Source organism: Anoplopoma fimbria, chromosome 9 (assembly GCF_027596085.1).
Source record: "Anoplopoma fimbria isolate UVic2021 breed Golden Eagle Sablefish chromosome 9, Afim_UVic_2022, whole genome shotgun sequence".
In the NCBI taxonomy this organism is placed as follows: domain Eukaryota; kingdom Metazoa; phylum Chordata; class Actinopteri; order Perciformes; family Anoplopomatidae; genus Anoplopoma; species Anoplopoma fimbria.
Window position 1 is genome coordinate 26,131,206 of NC_072457.1, and position 23,669 is coordinate 26,154,874.

A 23,669-nucleotide genomic window follows, 5' to 3' on the forward strand; every position below is an offset into this window, starting at 1 on the left:
CTTTGTTTTTTATTTTTTCCATGCAATAAAAGTTACTATGGTTACAATAAAACAACAAAATGACTTTAGATATTTTACAATGTCAAAGATAAATATTTGGTCCTTATCCCGCTTCATGGTTAAAAAAATCCAATCAGATTCATTCATTTTTCCCCACATATCATGAATATGACTAACACACAGAGCTAAATATACAATTCCTCCATTCACCCTAAAATAGGATATATTATGTATTTTCTGGAATAATACAAACCTGTAGTAGTAGGCTACCCTTCATACAAGAAATACACAACATCCTACATATAGATATGTTACTGTATCTATTGAGTTCAGTTAAACTTCTCCAGCAAAGCTTAACATTGAAGCTCTGCTTACGATATTCTCAATGATTCAAAACGATTGAGAGATGTGTAGCACTGAAGGAAATCAGGTAACATCCAACCGAGCAAGCAGCACACATCTTCAACTGCAAATTCACCTTTATGATATGATAAAGCATTTTTAAAAACATAACCTCAGTATTAATTATAAAATTGAGCATAAAAAAGTTGGGCTTAATGCAGCAGACGAGTAGTCCCTAACAGTAGATACTCTACAGATTTGTAGATTCATTACATCTTTAACCCTGTAACAGTCGAATAACGAAACATGTTAAACCAACATTATTGCAAGTACGATTTCATTCAAACAGCCCCTTTTCTTTGGCATATACAAACTTCGAATGCTTGAAGATAGTAACGGAGTGTGGACTTGGCATGATAGACAAATATATAAAAGGAAAATAAAAAGGAAAGCAAGGGAAAACTCTCTGAAGTACGATTGTCAAGTCTTATATTAGAAGCGTGATCATCCTTCGTCTGTACCGTGATCCGAGGTGTCATGCCGAATGCCTTTGGACAGAGCAAAACACACAAGTCTGATATTGTTGCTTTGTCAAAGTTCAAAGGTCACTGAGCTGATGGGGCGCTTCCTGTCGGCACTGATGGTCTGGTTCTCTTTGCAGCAGACTCCTCCACCGCAAAAGTGTAGTTATACTGAAAAGAAAAACACAGCAAAGTGAGTGTTTTCTTTGTTAGGATAATTGCATGGTCTTATTCAAAAGATCACAGGGATGAAACTGAGAGTCAGATGTGACCTTACCTCATTCTCAATGTCTTGAAGGGACTTTATACGAATGTTGTTTAATTGAGAGTTCAGTTGAAGGGCCTAAGAGAGAGAAATGTGAATTTTAGAAGCTTGGGGTGAAAAAGAATAAATCAAGAGATAAAGTGAGGCAAAAAAACAGCTGCATTTTGTGATGATTTTCTTTTGTTTTATTGGAAAATGTCAAACGCACCATGCCATTTGCCTGGATGTCAAACTTTGGGTGGAGGCTAAAGGGAACTCCATCTAAAGCTGCAGAGAGTGAAGGCAAGTCATAGTTGAGTGAGTTTCCTGCTGTGAGATATAGTAATACGTTTCCTGTGTGTGAGGAGAGACCTGGAGTACCTGTGATCCCCTGGATACTGCCATCAGCAGATTTGTCACAGTTGTCCTTGTTGTGGAGGCTCTGGCGTCTCTGACTCAGTTTATTTGGTGGCAGTGGACGAGCTGGGGGGTTGCTGCGGAGACAAATAAATATAGGTGTTTATCCATCCATCCATCCATTTTCCGTAACCTGCTTATCCAGTTAAGGGTCGCAGGGTGCTGGAGCCGATCTCAGCTGTCAATGGGCGAAGGCAGGGTTCACCCTGGACAGGTCGCCAGTCTGTCGCAGATAGGTGTTTATGTCAAGAGTAAAACATCGACAGAATAGAAACTGTCCTCTATTGGCGAGTTACAAATCTGCATTCCCTCTTATTTTTACCTTTATTTTTTTAGAAAAAGAAAGACACAAATATGTGTCATCGGTTATCAGTGTTCATTTTTCCAATCTGTTCTTGTCGTTTGAATCGGCTTTATTTAAACATCTGTCGACCAGAGGAGCCACAACATGTCCCTGATTACACAAGTATTCATTTTGTGTGATGTATACTCTTATACTTATACATTAAATAAGTAGTGTACCTGGGTCGAAGGGGCAGAGGAGCAGACGGCTGCTCCAGTGAGAGGCTGCGGATGTCCAGGCTGACACTACGGGGCTTTGCTTGAGGTATGGGGCCGGAAAAATGTCCCTTTCTGCACCACAACACGTAGCCATGGACGTCTCTGGGGAAAAGGCACATTCAATGACACATGTTCACTAGAGTGTAATAACTAATAAAGTACTGAATGCACTATTAAAAGCACGATTCTTTAAATAACTAACATCTGAGTACTGACCATCATGTTTATGGCTATGGGATTTAGGATCACCTTGATAAAACAGGTAAAAGTTGAATGTTTGTATGTGTGAAATGTTACCAACCCCACATATGTGTAGTGCTGCAACATCATTTTGCTTTTGGCAGTCACTTTGATATCCAACACAGCTGAGTCCACACTGCCCACTGGGACGATGCGCACACACACACGTTTCTTCTTCCAAACGGAGGCCTCTGAACACACACGCACACACAAACATAAACATCGAGTAAATAAGACATCAAAAACCAGAAAAACATCAAATATCAGGGATGTGTGACACCTGTGTGCGTGTGTGTGCTTGCATTGCTATCCTTGCGTGGACCAATTGTAGCTTCCGCTATTGTAGTGAGGACATTTGTGCATTGTGGGGACATGTTGGCCAGTCATCACTACTACTGGTGTGAAGGTTAAGACTTACATTCAAGGTTAAGGTTAGAATTAGGTCAGGGTAAAGGACGGTTATTTAGCTGTGGTGGTTAGGGGCATTATGTCAATGGAGTCCTCACAAGTATAGAAAGACATAATTGTGAGTGTGTATGTACTCACTTGCTTCGAGGTGCTCTGCTATATAACAGTAACCGTGAGGAATGGAGTCCTTGTCTGAGATGAGCTGAATGTCTGACACCACCATACCCGCCGTCAACTCCTAAAGAGAGAGAGAGAGAGACACAGTCCATTTATGGAAAACAGGAGGGACAAGTTCAATAAACGAGTAATATGTCTATCATATCATAGTTCAAAGTTTAAATGTGTATCTGTGATCTGATCTCTGTCGGTTACCTTGCTGTAACAGAGGTAATATCCAGATTTCATCGCAAAGCTGCGAGTGAAGTTCGCTGCTGCTCCGTCTTCTGTGATGCTGATCTGCAGAGGGACGGAGACGGAAAAGAGCTACATTTAGATATTCTACCTCTGACATCACTAAAAAGATGAAAAATGGGCACGTACTAAGGGAAGTAATTTGGCAAGTTGGGGCACAAAGAGGGCGCCTGATGTGAGTGGCGGCTTAGAAGTCGGGCTTTTGACTAAAAGGTGACACTTGACTTCACTATTTGCCTTCAGGTTCTCTTTAGCAAGGCATTACTCCCATCTACTGCGGTCAATTCCATTCTGAGCAACAGGACAAGAGTGTGGTTGTACTGTGGAGTCCCTGACTATGTAGTAATCACAAAGCTTCCTACTACACAGATTTGTTTCTATTTACAAAACAGGAACTAATCTTTGAAATAGGATGTTTCCCTTCACAGTTAAGACAAGATCCTGTTAAAGATAAAACACAGTGAGTTAATGAAACGCTTCAGACTAGATGGTGCGGGGATAATGTTTGTGGTCATACTCTCACATCTCTCACATGACACAATAACAGCAGAAATAACAGTGATCACAACGCTAAGACTTTTAGCAACTGGAAAAATGCAACAGTGTTGGCTGGTTTATAGAATTACATGCCGACCATGCATGATAAATGAATGCAATAACAATCAGCATGTGAAGAGGCTACTGTGAGAGTAGGCCTGTGTTTTCAAACATCTTGAGGCCTACTTTTAAAGTATGGCTTATGTAACACTTACAGCGTATTCAACAGAGATGTTCATGACAAAAAATAGAAACGATAATTTCCACATGTCTGAACAGAGACTAAATTCCATGATCAGGTCGGTCCTCTTTGAGAAAGTGCGTCATACCTAGCAACGGGGTCAAACACAGCTCCTTACTACGGAAAACGTTTCCGTCCCTGCTTTGCTCAGAGTTGCCCTGAGAAGTTTCCTAAACCAGGAATCCTTGATGGATTTTTTTTTTTTTTTTTTTTTTTTTTTAAGGCTAAGTAAGGTAAAGTTTGTTGAGATTATTCTCAATTTTTGGGTGAATACGGCCCAATGATTACAGATCATCATCACACTCAAACTGCCCTCCAAAAACATTTACAACAACATTTGACTTAACTCTGATGCTGGAGGTTGGGCCCTTTTTAACCCTGTGATACTCTACTTTGTAACTGACCTCTATCTATGACTATCACCCCCTCCATACTTGATCCATCCACCTTTCCTTCCACTGTGAGTGGAGTGTGATGGATATGAATTCATCTGTCAAGAAAAAAAAACCCTACTTGCCTACATTTTCATCTTAATCTTTTCTCTGTTTACAGACCTTTGTAACAAGCAGGCAAGACTGTAGTAATATTCTTCTCTTTAGAGAGAATTTATTAATTGCTTTCAACTCAATGAAGCCGATCTACAAATACAGCCGGGACCACTTTCGCAGCCCCTCTGGGTACCAGTATGTCTAAATTAATTCCAAGACTGTATTCTTGAGGTAAAGGTTGGTTGTGGCATCACAGCACATCACAGTACAGAATGTGTCTTTCAAATTCTCAATTACTAAAGCAAGGAAGGGAAGATTTATTCAAATTCTCACAAGATTCGAGCAAACGGTTTGTGGTCACCGCTGAGTGAAACTTGGAAATACCGGGTTCCTATTTATTTGGTAGGCTTTTAAATGGTTTAACGCTGTAACAGTGGCAACAATGTACTTTTGTATATGAACAGTTGTATACAACATTAATCTCTGTATAAGTGTAAATACCAGTGTGAAATCTTTGGGGCAGGTGCTGCTGTTGGACGTCCACGCCACTGCTGTAACTGGCCGGACTGCCCCATGCTCCATCAAAGACATCTAAAGGGAGAGAAAAGGGAACAATGCAGTAAACAAGGGATGCACATCTGGATGCATCTGGTAGGGAGGATATAAATGTGTGTTTTAATGGCGGAGGCAAACATATACAAAATCTTGCCAGCCCCTCACTTGACAGTGGAGGTTTTTATAGAAACAACACAACGGCGGTAGTTAAGATTGACATTATACGTTGTGTGTGTGTGTGTGTAAAAATGTGCTTTCTCTGGGACTGATTGGCATTGTGAACGAATTTGCTGTGTCCATGTGACGAAAAGAAAGGACTCACTGAAGGTAAACAGGCTCCCATTGAGTCCAAGAATTAATGTTTTCCCTGAGCTACATTGTTTAGGACAGAAATGTCCTATTCAGCGTAAGAATGCATCCCAAACTACTGCTAGCAGTGTAGTGGCAGTCCATCCTGGGAAGTTCATTTTCCTTTTTATGAGACTTTTTTTTTAGATTTAAATGTTCTTTAACCCAGCACCCCTATTCTGGTAGAAACTAGTGGTTGATATGGATAACGTCCTCTATCACGGTATATGTTATATTCTACAATAGTTATATTGTGGAACAAGCAGTCTGCTTTTGGGAAATCCAGAAAGTGACAAATGAAAGTACTTCATTAAATTAATAACTTATATAAAATTCTAAAGCATTTCTTTCAAACCTCTCTTCGTCTGCTATATGTAACATTGGATGCCCACAGTGGTCTAATACATGCAGCGATATTAAAGGGAGAGCTACCACAGCATTCACTGTATGACAAACTCTTAGCCTTATGGTATTATATCACTGTATTTGCATACATCTAGTAAAATATGTAGCAGTGGCTTTTGTTTCTGACTGTTTGATTAGACTTGATTATTAAATACCAGACCCTAGAATAAAGCCAAAATCGTAAAGTTTAAGCGGTGATTTAACCAACAAAATGTTCAAATGCCAGTAAACAAATGAAATAAACATTTTAAGTGAGAAATGTAAATTGAGAACAGATTTGTTTAATTACTTCCCCACAGCCTAGTTCCTTACGCAATAGGCCACTCATTGTTATTTAATGAACACTGTGTGGTATCAGGGTGGTAAATCAATACCAGGAAGATGCAGGTCACCAGCAGGAGACTCAGTCCAGGTTGAGTTTTGACAGTTTAATTGCTTCACCTGGAACTTTGACATTCAATGTTTCCAAACAAGCTCACGTGTATCATAATAGAGTTATTAATTTTTAAAATGATCAATTAAAACTTTTTTTGAAGTATGTAGCAGCAACTTACATGACAAGCCAGGTTTACCTTACAATAGGACACACAGCTTCTCTGCCTCTTGTTTAAAACTAGTTCAGTGGCTTTTCTTTCTGGATAAAATCATTAAAACAATACTTACTCTGTCTCTGTAGCCTCTTCTTCCTCTTCCAAGTGCAACACTTTGGCACGCAAACAACGTTTTAGTGAACAGCCGGAATTTCTTGGTCTTTTTTTTCTCAAAGCAGGAAGTACTGAATCCATTCCGACTCCAACTCCCATCACCCCCCGCGGCATACGTCACCGCTAGATGGCGAACTCGGGCCTGAACGCCAGATGGCAGCATTACAACAGCCAGAGAAGCAGTCCCTTGTCCAATTTCACGCCATACATGCATTAAACATGTTTTTTTCACCGCTGAACGTGTAACAGAACTGTTTTATATGATGTGTTGTGGTTTCTCGGCGGTTTGTGTTGTTCTTGTACCCAAATAACAAAGGAATAAATAAACATTAAGCCTGTTTCAGCTCGTTCACCACACACATATAGGCCACTGCAGATATAACTAGGTGTGGACAGAGGGGTGCTGAGAGAAGAATCGATTCTCATTTACATGAAAATGAGGGTGAGCAGGGCAGACTGGAGGAGGAGAGGAGAGAGCGAGGGGGGAGGATAATGAAAAAAGGGTAACAGGGAATGAGAGATAAAGAAGGGACAAATTGTAGGGAGCAGTGGGGGGGTTTTAAAGGGCAAGGAGAAGATGTGTGGCAAGACTGGGGATGCAATCTAGGCATGCACACACTACTGGTTTAAGGATAACATATATTTTAATTCTGAAAAGACCATAAACCAACAATGAATCAATCCTACTGACATGAAGCCTGCAGTGTTGCACGTGACGCCAAAGCCTGCTGTGATTAATTGTGGATCCAAACGACTAAAAACATGTTGATGAGCGAGAACATTGCGCTGGCTGACATCTTCTTCCATTAACATTTAAACGGGAACAGTAGAGTATCTTCAATTCATGCCACATACACCGTCCTGCTGCTCAAATTAGATCAAAATCAGATTTTCTTCAGTAAACTGGTGATGATTTCTGGAAAGTGATGTCGCTGTTGAGTTTTTCAAATTCAATTTTGGTTTCTTTAAGAACCACAAACAGAGTGCCATATATAGTTCCATTATATTTAAAGAGAAGGCAGACGTCTATTCGGCCGACATCTCCAAAACTAGGCAACTCACACCAAAACAATATAGATTGATAAATAGCAATACAGGTAAAAGGGAAAATATGAATTGTGGGGTGAACTGTCCCTTTAAGAAAATGCATTGACAATGGTCCCCCACAATTACATGATTAAGACTACTCCTCACCTAATAGCTTTTTGAAGAAGAAATTAATTCAAATTTTTGTGACCACTGGGCATGGACGTTAGTACCACGAAGAGGAAACAGAGGAAAGCGAAGAAGCATTAAGTACTAACACATGGTTTGTTTTCATCTTTTCATGGTGACAATAAGAAAAATATACAATGTCATTAGCCTTTTTCTTTGAAGGTGCTGATTTAATGGAAACACACACAATACAATTCACAATCGTAGATACAGTGGGGTTAAATCGCCCTAAAACCCTCCCAAGGTGAATGATTCTGGGATATTTACATCTTTTATTAGGAAGTCAGTGAGCCCACAGAATTTGAACAACAACCCTAATAACTAGATAAATAATTCCACTCTTATCCTTTGTTTATAATTTCCACCATTCAACATGGAGGCTTACACATTACGAATAAGCTCCTTAGACGACTACAGACTGTACATCCTCACAATAGACACTCCACTTAATCAACACTAATGTTGTGTGTATATGTGTGAAAATGAGAAAAAGACACTCGACTGGAGCATCCAGAGGTGCTCAGGTCCCTGTTGGCATGGCAACATGCAGAGAAGACCACAGGAGGTGAGTTGTAGGGGGGGAGGGCTGCAGCGGGTGGACTGTTCCATCTCTGTGAAAATAGAAAATCAGTGTTTATTCAGAACATTAGCTTTATTGGCTGATTGGCCAATTAATGAGAATGAGCCAGCTGTAATCTGCTGGGACTGATACAAAAGTGAGAAGAGGCAAATTGCCAGTATGTGCGTCTGTGTATGTGCATGTCTGAATGCTTGTACATCTGTGTGTCTGCTCGTTGGGGGTGCATGCAGCCGCCTGTGTGTGTGTGTGTGTGTGTGTGTGTGTGTGTGTGTGCGTGGTAGTAAATATGAGAGTGATAGACTGAGAGAGAGAGTAGGATCAGACGCTCTGGTACTCCCCACCATGCTGAAGGGATTCATTCATCTTTTCCATCAAGCCAGCCTCCTGTCTGGAGTGACAGACACACATGCATTCAGCTCATGTGCAAACACACACACACAACACACACACACACACACACACACTGCAGTCTCAATAATAAAACACTGTACATCCTGGCCCACACACACACACATGCACACACACAGGGTTCCCCACAGCTTGTAAACATGTGTAGCTACTGAGGTAGTTGTGAAGGTGTGTGAGAGTGTTGGAAACTGATAAAACATCCTGTAAAAAGCAAATGTCATTATAGACAATAGGCTACTATACTATGCAATGAGGTCACCATGATACCAGCACGGGTCTGCAGGGAGAGGGCACCTTTAGGTCCTGCATGACAACCTAACACACACACACACACACACACACACACACACACACATTTATTTGTATTGGTCTCATCATCATCATCATCATAGACATCAACAACAACATTGTTTCCATGGTGAAGTGATGGCCTCCTCGCGGTCTCAACTCAAACTGCAGCATTCCCCGGAGCCCGCCGACATACTGATGGAGAGCTGCGTCAAGGGAACCAGAAAAAGCCAGAAAGAGGCCGGAATTGAATCACTGTTTCTTTCAAAATAAAAGTACTAACGCGCTTTTAATCTGACTCTGAGAAACCATTGTTCCATTTCTGTGCTGGTCAATTTCTCTTGCAAGGCAGCATTCAAAATAATGTTTCAGACAATTTAAATTGCATCGAGGTTCAGCAGCTCTTTATTTATTCCGGTGACTATTTAATTCAGCTTGGCTTTGGATATTAAAATCCTTTCTACTGTTACTTACTTTAAGTCTCTGGAAGAGTGCACACAACTCCTGTCAAACCAGACGCTCTTCACATATAAGATAACAGCTTTATATAGTTGTTCACAATAAAGATAAGCAGGTTAGTGAATTAGAGCAGACACGAAATAGAAACGTCCAGATTAATCTGACAGCCCCTTCACACAAGACTTCCAATCTTAATGAATCCATTACAATATAATGAAGTAGGCCAATTCTGCTAGTGTAGAAAAAAGAGGCCAGAAAATGTGAAAATGATGAATCATAACATCCCATCCAACCAGCCCATCAGACGGACAAACTGAGGCCTACCATCTGTGGTCTGTTCAGAAAACAAACCTTACATGACCTTTGAGTTGGACCATTTGTGTGTTTTGGCATTTTGCATGGACGTTTATGCTGTATAGAAACAAAACCCTGTGCGTTTATAAACCATGTCTGTTTATTAATGTATTACTTCATACCGAAGGCCCGTCCTTCCTTCCTTCCTTCCTGCTGCTGTCAGTAGACCACATGACACTAATACACTGTGCAATACAATAGTTATAATAGTTTCTGTCTGTTTGTATAATATTTACATATAGTTATATATAATAGTTACTGTGGATTCTTTACTGTTTTTTTATTGCTCATTTTCTTAGTTATAATACTTATTTTTGATCTTGTTTTTTTACTATGTCTCTTGTTTGTACTATCCTCTATGCTGCTGTAATCCTGTACATTTACTAATAAAGGATTATCTTATTTTATCTTATAACAGTTCTAATAGTTATTCTGTCTGTATATATACTATTTAAGTTACTATGGATTCTTTACTGTTTTTTTACTGGGTTTTTTTATTGCTCATTTGCTTATTTACAATACTTATTTTGATCTTGTTTTTTTACTATGTCTCTTGTTTGCACTATCCTCTCTGCTGCTGTAGTCCTGTACATGTACTAATAAAGGATGATCTTATCTTATTAAACACATGTTTACTGTGGCTGTGAGCGTCGGGGTGCATTAGTCTGAAACGCCCGGGCGGAAGCAGTGTTTTCTCGCGTTGTGTAATTTGACAGAGGACGGCATTGCTCCATGGTGGTGTTTTTCTGGGAGGAGTGGGACAACAGCCGTACGAGGGGGAAAAGAAAATAGCAATAAGCAACAACCAAGGGTGCAAAAACCCCCAATCCGCTGCACCAGGACGGACCCACGTAGATGAAGTTGCTCGGGAAGACCTTTCCCCCCAATCCGTGTTTTAGGTGACCGTGTCGGTTCTCACTTTTAATTACCGAGCAGGATACGGGACTCATGGATAAAAGGAGAGCAGGCGGAGACGACGACATCAAAGGGGCTCCCGGGTCATTGGATACAGATATAGCACCGATCGGACCGCCATCTACCCCGCCAGAGTCCACCAGCCTCCCGAAAACAGGCACAAGCTCCGAAACGAGCCGGTTTTGGTGAAAAAAAAAAAAGGTCTGGAGCGTCTTGTTCGTCTTTTCAGGGGGGAGAAAAAAGAAAAAGACGTCCGTGCGCACGACGGGCTACTTCTACAAACAACAGTGTCTCTCTGGAGGCTGGTCCCCCTCCTCCCAGTGCCAGACAACAACCAGTTTATGAGCCCCAGTGTAGTTGAGTGTCCCCGGATGAGTGGAAAGCTGCGGCTGCTGCACTTCTGTCTCTTTTGCTTTGTTACTCAGACCGATCCGAGCAGGCGGCTCCACTCCAGCCAGCACTTCTCTCAGCTTTTTCCTTTTTTTATGGGAAACTTTTCAACCTCTCGTTTTTTCTAAGTGCTGAAAGTTGGAGAAGGAAACCCCCTTTAGCAGTGATCCTCCTACTCCCATCTCCCTCCCTCTCCCTCTCTCTCTCTCTCTCTCTCTCTCTCTCTCTCCACCATAAGAGGAGCCACACTGTTAGGTATGGAGGACCAGGCCCGCATGATGTTGGGTCATATCGGATTAACTGGACTGCCCCACGAGGATGTGGGGGATCCTGACAACATAAGGAAACATCACAACATGGGTCAGCCGCAGCAGGACATCGGTGACATCCTCCAGCAGATCATGGTCATCACAGATGAGAGTCTGGACGAGGCCCAGGCCAGGTAATAACATGAGCAGACAGGGCCTGAGAGAGGGCAGAACAGGGTTAAAAGAGTTGGATTTGGGTCTGCACATGGTGGGAGATAGTGCATGGTCTTACACACACACATCACACATTGTACAACACTGTAATAACACCACCAAACCTCCACAATACTGGTGGTATTGTGTATCGCCACCTTTCAACCCCCAAAGGTCTTATCAACAGCACTCGATACATCACTGGTTCCATAGCCCTCCATACTGGGGCTTCTAAACACAAAGTTACACATAATAATGCAATATTGTATCGTTTAAGCGTCCCAAAAACTAGAAATAACTATAATCTGTACACATGAATACTTTGGTTTCAAGTTGAGTTTATGTAGCAGAATGCCGATCGATTATTGTACATGAAATCTTGCTTACATTTTCAGTATTGTTATACACACTAGTGAAAAGTTTTCTTGTTAATATTGTGTTAATAGTATTTCAATTATATCACCCAACTCTTGATGCTATCACAGTAGTTTGCTCAAAATAATATCTTAACACACAGGAATTACTGCGATACACCACATAAACCGTAAAACCAACTAATCTATTCACCACTGTAGCCATATATTAAGTCCTGCTTTCTGGAATGCAACTTATTATTACTGTAACGTCTTGTCTTTCTCCCTCCTGTGCTCAGTGTTTCTCACTCTCTCTCTTTTGACTTCACCTTATGATGTCTTCTCTTTTTTTTTTTTACAAAGCAGAAATCTAATTATATTTTAATAACTGCCCTAAGTATGACATTCAGAGTCTTATAACAATTTGAGATAAATCATCAAATACCAGAGCTTTTAAAAGCAACATGGATGAGTGACAGGAAGTACAAATTCAAATAGTCAAAAACTGGCAAACAATTGCCAGAAAAAAAGCAGATTTCAGATCAGCTGTAAGCAGGACAATAATGAAAATATCCATGCCTCAGCAATGTGATATAAATAGTGTCACTAAACTGGTGTCAGAGCATCAACATTGTATTGTAGAAAATCCGGTGACATTATATAACAATGTTGATTGTTATACTATTATATTTGTGCCCTCCCTTTTTGTACGTGGACACATACTTTAAGCCTCCAGAGTTTCTGCATGATTGTGCAGTCAATCTCTTCTCTTGTCTGTCTTCACTGAGGTGAGTAAGTCCAGGTGAATTAGACAACTATGTGCTCAGGCCTGTTTTCAGTCAAAAGCTTTAACAGGTCTGGTTGCACACTCGCTCATCTGAATCCAGTCTCTTCAGCGCTGACTTGCAATGTGTCTACATGATCTATTGTTGTTGGATGTCAGTGCCTGTAACCAATAGAAAATGGCTCATAATTTACAATCTGTGTCTCTGTGTCTTTCATAAAAGGAAACATGCTTTAAACTGCCACAGAATGAAGCCCGCCCTGTTCAGTGTCCTGTGTGAGATCAAAGAAAGGACAGGTGAGTTTGTCCATTTGCTTCTTAGTCTTATTGTCGTTGTTTTTTCACATCAGCCTGTGAACGGCCTACATGGTGTAAAGATAAACATTTTGAATCCTTTTGGCGCATCTGTGATTGTAGATGTGCCAAACTGAGCCTTCAGTTCACAACCATCAATTTGAACTTCAGGTTTATAGTCATCATTTTAGGTCAAATTGATAACATAAGGATGAGGGTTCTATGGAGAAACAATGATCTTCTTTGACGGACACAAACACATCTGACACAGGAAGGTGTAAAGTATTTTTCCCAGCCTTCCCTAATCTACTGCTACATGTTATCAATATGTCGTCTCACTTTCTTCCTCTCTTGCTCTTGTGGTCAGAGTGTCACTACCTCAATCTTCTGTTTGTGTTGACATTTTTTATAAAACTCATCCTCTGATGGATGCTCTCCTCTAAACGCACTACCAAAGGTGGAGCTTCTTTACCAACAGAAGCTTTTGACTGAGAAATGCACTGAAGCATCAGGACCGTCTAAGCTGGGTTGTAAACATTAGAAATGTGTGTGTGTGCTGGCATCATCAAATAAAGATGCAAGATGGGTGTTACAATCATCTTATAACTAAATGTTTGATCCTGACATTTAATAACATGCCACTGCAGTTCATTCAAACAGTAAAGGACTCCGTTTGTGCTTTACGTGGTAGAAAATCATCTTAACTTCTCTTTAGAGTGGAGAACTCCTTCCACACACAAACCAGACAGACGTGTGAGCTGCACAGAGCCCCTGTTATTACCTCATTTCATTCACTTAGTGTGTAAACAGGAACCCTGAGGTTGGCAGCAGGAGGGATTCAGAGTTTCCAAGGCAACTACTGTAGTTGTCTCACCTACTCACTGTCATTTTGCTTTGTCACACTTTGACAGCCTCAGCTGAATATTTCTCACACCGAGGCTTTGACTCAGGCCATGTCCACACTACTACGTTTCCATTTTAAAACGCATACCTTTTCCTACGTTCACACTGAGCGTCCACACAAGGCCGGAGTTTCAAAGCACCGAAAATGGATACGTTTAAAAACACTCCAGAGGACGGATAAGTTTGAAAACGCCAGGTTTACCTCCTGGTGCGTACAGGCGTAACCTCATACGTTTCTAAACGATGGCGCAGACACCCACTTTGGCTACTTTATTGGGTAGACGTGTCCTTCCCTTATTTGTAAGGTCCCTAAACATATGAGCCTTTTCCGTAAGACAACAAACAACAGCCTTGATTATCGATCGACTTCCAGTGGTTAATTCAACATGGATAACGGATTACAGGCGTTGCTGACCTTGTTGTCTATACTAGCAGCTGTTGTGTAGTTAAATTATGCATTTTATAATCTACTAATGCCGACATGCAAAGGAAGCAGCTGTTATTGGAGCGATTAGCGAGGGGATTTGAAGTCACGGAGTACTTTCCTTTTCTTATCAATACTTATTTGGTTTTGCAAAACTATTGTGAAGTTCACAAATAAACTGTAAAGGAACAAAAGCATAATGCTCTCAAGTACGACAGGGACTTCAGCCCCCAGCAGTGAAAATACACAACGAATAAAACTTCTTAACTTTCCACAAAATGAGTCTGTTTAAGAAGACTTAAGAGGAAGATCTTAAGTATCAAGCACAACCTTTTATCATTAAAGAGTAGTATAATGCTCGTATTATATGTAACAAAGCAACCAATCAACTTCCTGTTTACACCGGCAACCGCATGCCCATTGTATGTGAATAGTCATGTGGTATTTGTTTGTAGGCTTGCTAGTATGGACGGAAATCATTTTCAAAAACGATGCTGAAACGCCTGTGTGGACGGAGGTTGTTTTTGTTTAGTGTGATTAGATGTAGCCTCAGAAAGAGCCGATCTTTGCATTTGGTGTAAACGGTTCATTAAGAGTAATGTGCTCTGAACGGGGTTTTATGCATTGGTTTCAGCGAGGGCTTACTGCTAACCCTCTCAGCCGTAAATCTCCCTCTCCTTAATTGTGGAGATGAACAAAAGGATAAGGCTAGTATTATTATGTATTTTTTTTGTGTGTCAACAAATCCAATGAATCTTTAAAACAGTCAATGTTTCAGAACTCGCTGGAGCACTCTCGCCCTGAGCCCCTCTGTTCCTACTAGACACATTTTTAAAACAGGCGCAGAAATTTCCTATAAGAGCTGGGAAGTTTAATTGTTGCCAAAAGTTACTCAAACAGAGGTAAATAATGACTTTGCTATGCACTATTCTTTAGTCTTTTTTTTTAGCAAAAAACTGAACTGAAATGTAAATGTAAACAAGATAAGATGATAAAAGAAAAATTTAGACCAATAAAAGTCCAATAAATCCAAGCTTAAAATAAATGTTCTTGTCTTTACTACAGTTACTTTACAGTCCACCGCCGCGTTTCTTGTCGCAGCCACTAGGTCGACAGCTTTGTATGCTAGCCGCTAGCTAGCCGTAGCCTCTCCACTGCTGCGTTACGCCAACACACCGCTGACGTCGCCTGGGAGGAAGAGGAGAACAGCCGTGATCAGGGAGCCCACACTAGTCCTTTCTTACCCCTTCACTTTAGCAGTACTGTCTGCACAACTTGTCCAAAGCCGTCCACAGCTGGGCTGGGAGTGAAAGCCTTTAGATTATGGTCCCGGGTTTCTTGGACCTCCACCAAGTTGAGCTCTGCGCTCTCTCACTCTCTCTGTGTGTCTCTTCGGTTTGTTTCCCCATCGCTCCGTTCTGGCCATCAGTTCTACCCTGTCACTGTGCTCCCACCCCCCGTTAACTGCCTCCACATCTGTGTTCGGTTTAAAAATACACACTACAATTCCACACAAATGCGGGGAAAACCAAGCAACCCACGGCATGGTTGAACATAAATAATTCAATAAAATAACTGCATGTATAATAAATAACTACATTCAAAATAAGATGACAAAACGTGATATAATGCATGCAACTCAAAATACAGCAAGCCCACATATAACTGCAATAAAAATAGTTAAAGGCCACAGCCTCACATTAACTTCTTATAAAGTGAGCTAGTAAAGAAGTCAAGGATTATCCGGCCACATCATCATATGCATCATCTGAGGTGAAGATCAACATCTAGGGCCACTTATAATAACCGTGAAATATTAATCAAAGTATTCCATTGACACATACAGTTACATAAAGCTATTATACATATAGTTATGAACCCAGGCTTGTGTGAATGGTGATGACCCATATTTACCCTTGAGCAATAATATGGTATGAATGGTCAAATAGGTTTTGGACCCTTGTCAGTATCTTAAAACCTACATTTCAACTTGGTGTATTGTTGCTTCTTCTGACGTGAACAATAATATTATGCTCGATAACTGATACAAATTCTTATGGAAACAACTCTGAACATATTTGATCTCCAAGTGGTTTCAGGACTTCCAGTCTCCACATCTAGATTATTATTCAAGTTTAGAACATACATTACTCCTCCGTCTCTTTGTCTCGACTGAGTTTCCTCCCTATTTCTGCTTTCAGTATTTTGTTCTCATTCTCGCTATCCCCAAGTTAGAACCATTAAAAATAACTCCTCACATGACAGCCACAAAACACTGCTGGTTTCCTAAGATATACTCTCTCTGTATCCTCCGCTGGATAGATCGGCTCACTTCTCTGTTATCCTATATGTCTCTTTTCCCTCCTTCCCCGTACTATTCCCAATACAACTCTATTTATATCAACCATGTCCTCTCTGAATTTTTGAGAGGATTACAGCTCACAGAATGGGACAGAGGCAAAGTAAGAGAGCAGAAGAAATGACAAGAGCGAGGGAGGGACAGATTGATGGATGAGTTGTAGGGAGAGGCAGTAATGGTTGTGTTTCATGGTATGGCAGACAGTTGATAATCTCCAGACCCCGGAGTCCTGTCAGCCGTCACTACAAACAGATTCTCAGTGGGGGACAGTTTGCCACCCACGGCCCCGACTGGGCTCACAAAGCTGGATTTACTCGCTCTGTTCCACGAAGCGTCAAGGGCCGCGGCTCATCTCTTTATCCCGTCTACTGTGTGTGTTTGTGTTTGTACACTCAACAGAGTCAACGCGCAAATCTGGAAGGCTGGACTAATTATTATGTCATTAACAGTAATGGGACCTGGCCCCTTTTCAATATACTTGTCTTTGTTTTTCCTCTCATCCACTCTGCTGGTGTCTTTCCCGCTTTTACTATTTTACAGTTGGCAGTTTATTAGACATACCAAACTAAAAACTAATGCAATCTAATACTGTCGATAGACGTAAGAATATTCAGTTTTTATTAAAACCGTTTCAGATAGTTGTTGATTAAACTAAATGGTCATTTTGTTGGCTGTAGTTTGGTGCTGTTGAATTTTATTGAATTATACTGAGAGGTGTTTACTCCAATATTAAAGAAACACCTATATTAGAAACATCGCTTGGTACACCTTAAAAAGCTAAATGTTTATTTTACTGTTCAAATGAAGGAAATTACCTTTTTGACCTTGCTGTTTCTCACACGTATGTTTCGTTCAACCCAGTTTGTAATTTTACCTTGCATTTTCTCTCTGATTTCCCACTATACACCAGTAGTTTATAGGGGTTGGAAGGTTGGACGTATAAATTAACGAAGAAGGGAAAAGGGGGATTCAGATGATGAGAAGTGCTTCTCTGTAAACTGGTAATTATCCCTCTCAGTCCATGCTTCTGAGAAACAGGTGGACATCTATACAGTCTGTGATCTGCTTCCACAGAAGTCACTCACAGGTCCTCCTGCCAGTCAGGCTGAATGAGCATAAAGGACTTTAAGAGCAGTGGGATTATCTTGTAATCTGATTAATGTGGCACATTAGTATGTTAGGTGCAGTATCCTCATATCTGGATGTAATATTACAGAAATATTTCACATATTAACTATATTACTGTGCTGTAACATGGTTTTGGAAAATGCTAGTGTGTCTGAACAAATTGGAGGCCATCACTGATTGTTAGTGTCTTTAGATGTGTGTGTGTGTGTGTGTGTGTGTGTGTGTGTGTGTGTGTGTGTGTGTGTGCGTCGGGATGCTGTTTGCCAGATGCGGAGGCTGTCATTGCCCTCGTTGCGGATTATGAATGTGATCTCTGGAACTACCTTGTAATTGCCACCTAATTTGCATAGCTGTGCAAATTAACGACCTCTCAAATGAGCCTTAATTTTTCACTGGGTCTTTAGTCGCTCCTTAAGAGCTGGCGTTAATTAACAGCTGTGTGTGTGTGTGTGTGTGTGTGTGTGTGTGTGTGTGTGTGTGTGTGTGTGTGTGTGTGTGTGTGTGTGCGGGCAAGGATGCTTGCGTATGTGTGGCTGTATTTCTTTGGGCATGAGGATGCCAATGAAAGCTGGCATCACTGCCATAGCAACAGCCCGTATTTCTTCATGTGGACCTCCTTCCTGGCAGTGTTTTTTGTTGTCTGTGTCTCCCTTCCCCTGCCTCTTCCTTTTCTCTCTCACTCCAGCCGACCAAGACACTTTATCTCCTAACGGCCTCCAAATTACAAAGCTATGACTGAAGTTTCTTCTGTCATCCAGTGTTAACATTGTCAGCTATTTCCGGGCTCTTAAATAATGGTTTCTCTCAAGTTGAACTGTGCCAGTTGTGCTGTATATGTGATTTGATGTGAGAAAACTTTTTTTTCTTTTTTTTTTAAAGCTATTGTTATCACTTTCATTACCAACTTAAGGTCATTAGCTGGCTGTTGTCTAGTTACTGGGCCCACCCCGGTGTTTAGGACATACAAGTTCTAAAACAGGCTTCTTTCTTTAGCAGATAATTACTGATATTTTGGAGGAAAAGGCGTTTGCAACTTTTTCTTTGAGGAACATTCTATAAATGGGTCAGAGAAAAATGCTAGTAAGGCGCAAAAAGATTCTGAATATAGTGTGGAAATATGTTTGTTGTGGGTCGTACATTGTGAGATAGTGCTCTCTGCTGGCTGTTAAGGAAACTCTAACCGTGCTCAAAAACAAACTCCATCAAGCTATGCACAATTTAATATATTAAATGGTGCACCAAACTAGAAAACAACTTATGTCCAATGATTCTTTCTTTTCTTTTTCACAGATTGGGCTCACAGCATGAATATGTCTGTGCTTTAAATCCTAACGCAGCATTTTATTCAATTAAATATTTAATAACAGTCAGATAAAAGCTGTAAAGAAGCTACTAGTTATGTAAAATATCAATAAAGAAATTTAAATGTGAAGTAGTGAAACGATATTTGGCAGAAGCTTAACACTTTGACTGAATGCCAAAAGGTTGCGTACCTAAAGTCTACTGATGTCACGCAGTTGTTGTTAACTATGAGTGGGAATCCAGTTTTGTTTTTTTATCTACAAAGCTGAGCCAGAAATTTCTGAATGAACATTTCAGTGTAACATAATCAGGATTTACAAACAGCAGAAGGTGAGTTTTGTAAATAGAATTCACATCTGATGTGTTTGTTTTTATTCACCTCCACAGCCCTGAGCATCCGAGGCATCCAGGAAGAAGACGGTCCCGACCCTCAGATCATGCGACTGGACAACATGCTGTTAGCAGAGGGGGTCGCTGGTCCGGAGAGGGGCGGGGCCTCTGCAGCGGCGGCTGTGGTTGCCGCGGCAGCCGGAGGGTCCCCTGGTGAGGGGAACGTAGAACACAGCGAGTACAAGGAGAAGCTCGCTCAGATACGACGGATGTACCACGCCGAGCTGGAGAAATACCAACAGGTGTGATATTTTTCATTACAAAATGTGTCACATGACCGAACCACTCAGAACTGAGTAATAAGAGTTTCTTTTCTGAATGTAATATTTTGGTTTTGGGATGCCAGAGAAGCCAAATTATAGATCCCACCAGGGTGTTTGACTGAAGTGCAGTGGCGGGAAAACAACATGTTTGAGTTTGTTTGAATTATTTCTTTGTCCCCCCTCTCTCACCTTCACACCTGACCTACTCCCCCCTCCCCCCCTTACAGGCATGCAACGAGTTCACCGACCACGTGATGAACCTGCTGAGGGAACAGTCCCGTACGCGGCCCATCTCACCCAAAGAGATTGAGCGAATGGTGGGAATCATCCACCGCAAGTTCAGCACCATCCAGATGCAGTTAAAGCAGAGCACATGTGAAGCTGTCATGATCCTACGCTCCAGGTTCCTGGATGCCAGGTGGGCTTTTTTGGTGCTTTTATTTGTTTAATTTCCCCTGCCTCTTCTTACCTTTAGTCTTCCAGTGTGTGACAGTGTACTTACAATATGGTGAAGATGAGTATTTGCTGACTGTTACTTTTTTATTTTTTCTGGCAGGCGGAAACGAAGAAACTTCAGCAAGCAGGCGGCAGAGATTTTGAATACATATTTTTACTCTCATCTGGCAAACCCCTATCCCAGTGAGGAGGCCAAGGAGGACCTGGCCAGGAAGTGTTCCATCACTGTTTCTCAGGTCAGGCCGTCAGAGACACACACTGGGGAAAGAAAGGGGACATGAAGAAGTTGATAAAGCACACACACTGTATAGTACTTGGACAAGGTTTGGTGTAATGAAGCCAGCTTTTGACTTTCTTTTTTTACCCTCTGTAACTCTCTCAGGTGGCGAACTGGTTTGGAAACAAGAGGATTCGGTACAAGAGGAACGTTGCGAAATTGCAGGAGGAAGCTAACCGATATGCCGTGAAGACAGCTGTGGACGCTGCCAGTGTGTCTTCACAGGCAAGCCAAGCCAACTCCCCAGCCACGCCAAACTCAGGTAAACAACAAACTCACCTCCGGCTGCCAACATACGATCCTGTTCTTTCAGATTCCTGTCAAGTTAAAAGATAAGATAACTTCATAGATAACTCTTAACGTATCTGTTATAATGTAAGACGTAAGAATGTTGAGGATACAATATTTCATAGAAAAGTTAAAGGAAGTACTCTGAAGCTCCTCTGATGGTGAGTGGCATTAGATGCTTACCACATATTGCTTGGCAACTCCAGGAGTAAATCAAAGAACCTAACGTGTCCAAACACAACGCCAAGAAAACATCAGGGAAGGGGAGGAGTCCTAATAAAAGCAATGGAGCCCTGAATTTGGAAGAAAAGCATTACAGTAAATTAATAACAGGGTCTTTTTTTAATGAATAAAAATAGGACTTGGCACACAAATATTCTGCAAAGTGAAATATGATCAAAACGAGGTAGCAGTTTGAATTCATGATGTGACTGTAAGATTCAGCCCTCACTAAACTGTCCCATACACTGTGGAGTCACTCTGCAAAGTTCTCTCCAAATCTTGTGTATATTGCGGGACGACCATTGGGTACAAGTTTCAAAATGAAATATGTGGGTAGCCATGAGTTGACCACCTAGCTCACATATGACTAAAGACAGTCCTGTCTGGAGGGGCGGGTGTTAAAATGTGTGTTGCCTGTATGCCAACAGGAGGATACCCCGCCCAGTGTTACACTCCTGAGGGGAGGTTATGAGGACTCGCCTCGAGGAACTCTCTTCCCTCCTCTCTGTGTCCATGTGAGTAGCCATGGTTATGCGCTGTTGCTATAGTTACACAACCCTCCAACTGAGTAGCCATGGTAACAGCCTTTCCCTGTGTAAGCACGTGGTGTGGTGTGACACGTTTTTGTAGGCCCTATTGACGTTGTCCCTTTTACATATGACGACATCGACTGAAACTGGACTCTAGATTGTAGCGGTGCAACGGATCATAAACCTCACGATTAGGATTGTAATCACGGATCATAAACCTCACGATTAGGATTGTAATCACGGATCATAAACCTCACGATTAGGATTGTAATCACGGATCATAAACCTCACGATTAGGATTGTATCACGGATCATATCAGAGATCAGCGTCACGCATCGGATTAGAGATCACTGATCATGTTTCACCGATACAAATTGCTGATCATTGATGATCCATGTTGGCAGATGCAGATCTCTTTGGTGTTTGATTACACAGCTGGTCTACAAGGCTCTAGACTTTCTTTTATTTTTGCCACCATCCAAGAACAGAGCCTGAACGCATCATAGTGTAATCGAACAGAACCTTTGTTCGTTGGCCGTTAGCGATGCTGCCACAGCCCTTCCAGCTTTGACACAGATTGGTTGTTTACAAAGTGACATTATCAGAGATCGGCAACTAGAAAAAGTATAAGTGCCGATATCCTGATCGCACATTTTACTGAAAATTGGCCGATAACGATCTTCTGAAAAACTTTATTTCACACTGGTTGGTTAACGTTAAACTGTGTAATTAATCCACCGTTCACATGCGTGCCAAACGGATCGACAAAGGTCCATTACACCACTACTAGATTGTTTTTATGCATTAAAGGAAATATTCACACTAAAATTGTGTTATGCTAAAAGGGCAATTGGTATTTAATGTGCACCTTCTGTTATAGTTGTTGGTTGGTGTGTTTTTGGTTAAATTTGCATCATCACAATTTAATAAAATATTGATTTATTTATTTATTCAGATGACAACTCAGAAATCAGAATTCTGTGAATAGTCAGATTAACTAAGCATATGTGAATGCAGTGACAATGGATATGACAAAATGACTTCTTAACTTGATTGAAACTTCACAAATGTTTGTATTAACAGCGTCAGTGGACCTTCATTTTTGTTTACATCCTACTCCGTAGGGTGATGACAGCTGGCACCACAGTGGTTATTCCTCCTCCCATCTCTCCCCACCCAGAGCACCAGGGAGCTAGCACTACGTCACCTCCAGCTGATGCTCCACCTCCACCACCCCTCCCCCCACCCTTCTCCTCAGACTAATACAACCCAGACTGTAGGTTGACGTCCAGCCAAGCCACGAACAGATCCTTACCAAAACTCTGCAATTGTTCTGTTTTGCTTTGTGATGCTGATCGTTTTCTAACATCTCTTCAAAGTTTTTTTTTTAATCCCTCCACTTTACGAATGTGTCTATTTCTTTCTTTTTTTTTCATTTTACTATTACTCACACCATTTTTCTTCTGTTATTTTTTAAAAAGATAAATAAATGATGAAAATAACTTTTTTTAATGTACTACTTCACCTTCAGTGAATGATAAACTGTATGAAAGTTTAGGGCCTGTGTTTCGCCTTGAACCAGATTCATCATTTTATTTCAAAGAATTAAAAAATAAGAAAAAAAGGACAAAAAGAAAGCATGAAGTCATTTTTAGATGTTGAACTACAATTTTATTATGTATTTTTTTCTTTGAAGTTTTTTAAGAAAATGTCACTAAGAAAATGCATTGATAGAGTACAAGAAAAAACATTTAAATGGCAGAAATGACCAAAAATGAATAAAAACATTGTCACTTATTAAATTTTTCTTTGCTTCAGACAAGAAGTGGTTTGAGTTTGTTGCCATTTAAATGAACCAAAAGAGGTTTCAACCCAGGCGATCAGGTTCAGTGTGTTTTGCTCATGTGCACACTTGAAGTCATGATCAGTTTCACGTCACACTTTACCAAAGAGCCCATGTGTGTTTTACTCGTCTGTGCCCTCTAGTGTTGAACAGTGTTACTGCATGTTATTGGCCTCTGGATATTCTGAAGCTATTTTTCCTGCCAACCCCTGCTTGTTTCCCCATCTATGACTTTTTTCACAACAAATCATGAGACTTGATAAACAGACCGGCATTACTCCAAATTATTACAATAGATTGCAATAATGACTTGACAGGAAGCAAGGTCCATATAGGATGATATCATAATAATTACTTTAT

The 23,669-nt window shown here is 41.0% G+C and overlaps 2 protein-coding genes across 2 annotated transcripts; one reads left to right on the top strand and one right to left on the bottom strand.

Annotated features, from left to right (window-relative positions):
* mvb12a (multivesicular body subunit 12A) lies at positions 1-6,651 on the bottom strand. The gene is given in 11 exon segments (XM_054604855.1): positions 1-1,034; positions 1,141-1,206; positions 1,337-1,395; positions 1,489-1,601; positions 2,047-2,187; positions 2,387-2,516; positions 2,872-2,971; positions 3,106-3,189; positions 4,912-5,001; positions 6,382-6,477; positions 6,480-6,651. Coding segments are annotated over 11 exon segments (1,023 nt in total). The 5' UTR covers positions 6,537-6,651; the 3' UTR covers positions 1-947.
* A 4,550-nt stretch (positions 6,652-11,201) lies between these two features.
* On the top strand, positions 11,202-23,254 carry LOC129095649 (pre-B-cell leukemia transcription factor 1-like). The gene is made up of 8 exons (XM_054604175.1): positions 11,202-11,473; positions 12,853-12,926; positions 19,427-19,671; positions 19,920-20,110; positions 20,249-20,384; positions 20,531-20,687; positions 21,364-21,450; positions 22,591-23,254. Exons 1-7 carry the CDS (start codon positions 11,289-11,291, stop codon positions 21,405-21,407), a joined length of 1,032 nt encoding a protein of 343 aa, XP_054460150.1. The 5' UTR covers positions 11,202-11,288; the 3' UTR covers positions 21,408-21,450; positions 22,591-23,254.
* The last annotated feature ends 415 nt before the right edge of the window (positions 23,255-23,669 follow it).

Excerpts from the sequence above, each read along its gene's own strand:
- LOC129095649 (XM_054604175.1), top strand. The coding sequence starts at position 11,289 with ATGGAGGACCAGGCCCGCATGATGTTGGGTCATATCGGATTAACTGGA. Across the intron at positions 12,927-19,426 it reads TGAGATCAAAGAAAGGACAG|CCCTGAGCATCCGAGGCATC; the intron begins GTGAGTTTGTCC and ends TCACCTCCACAG. Across the intron at positions 19,672-19,919 it reads AGCTGGAGAAATACCAACAG|GCATGCAACGAGTTCACCGA; the intron begins GTGTGATATTTT and ends CCCCCCTTACAG.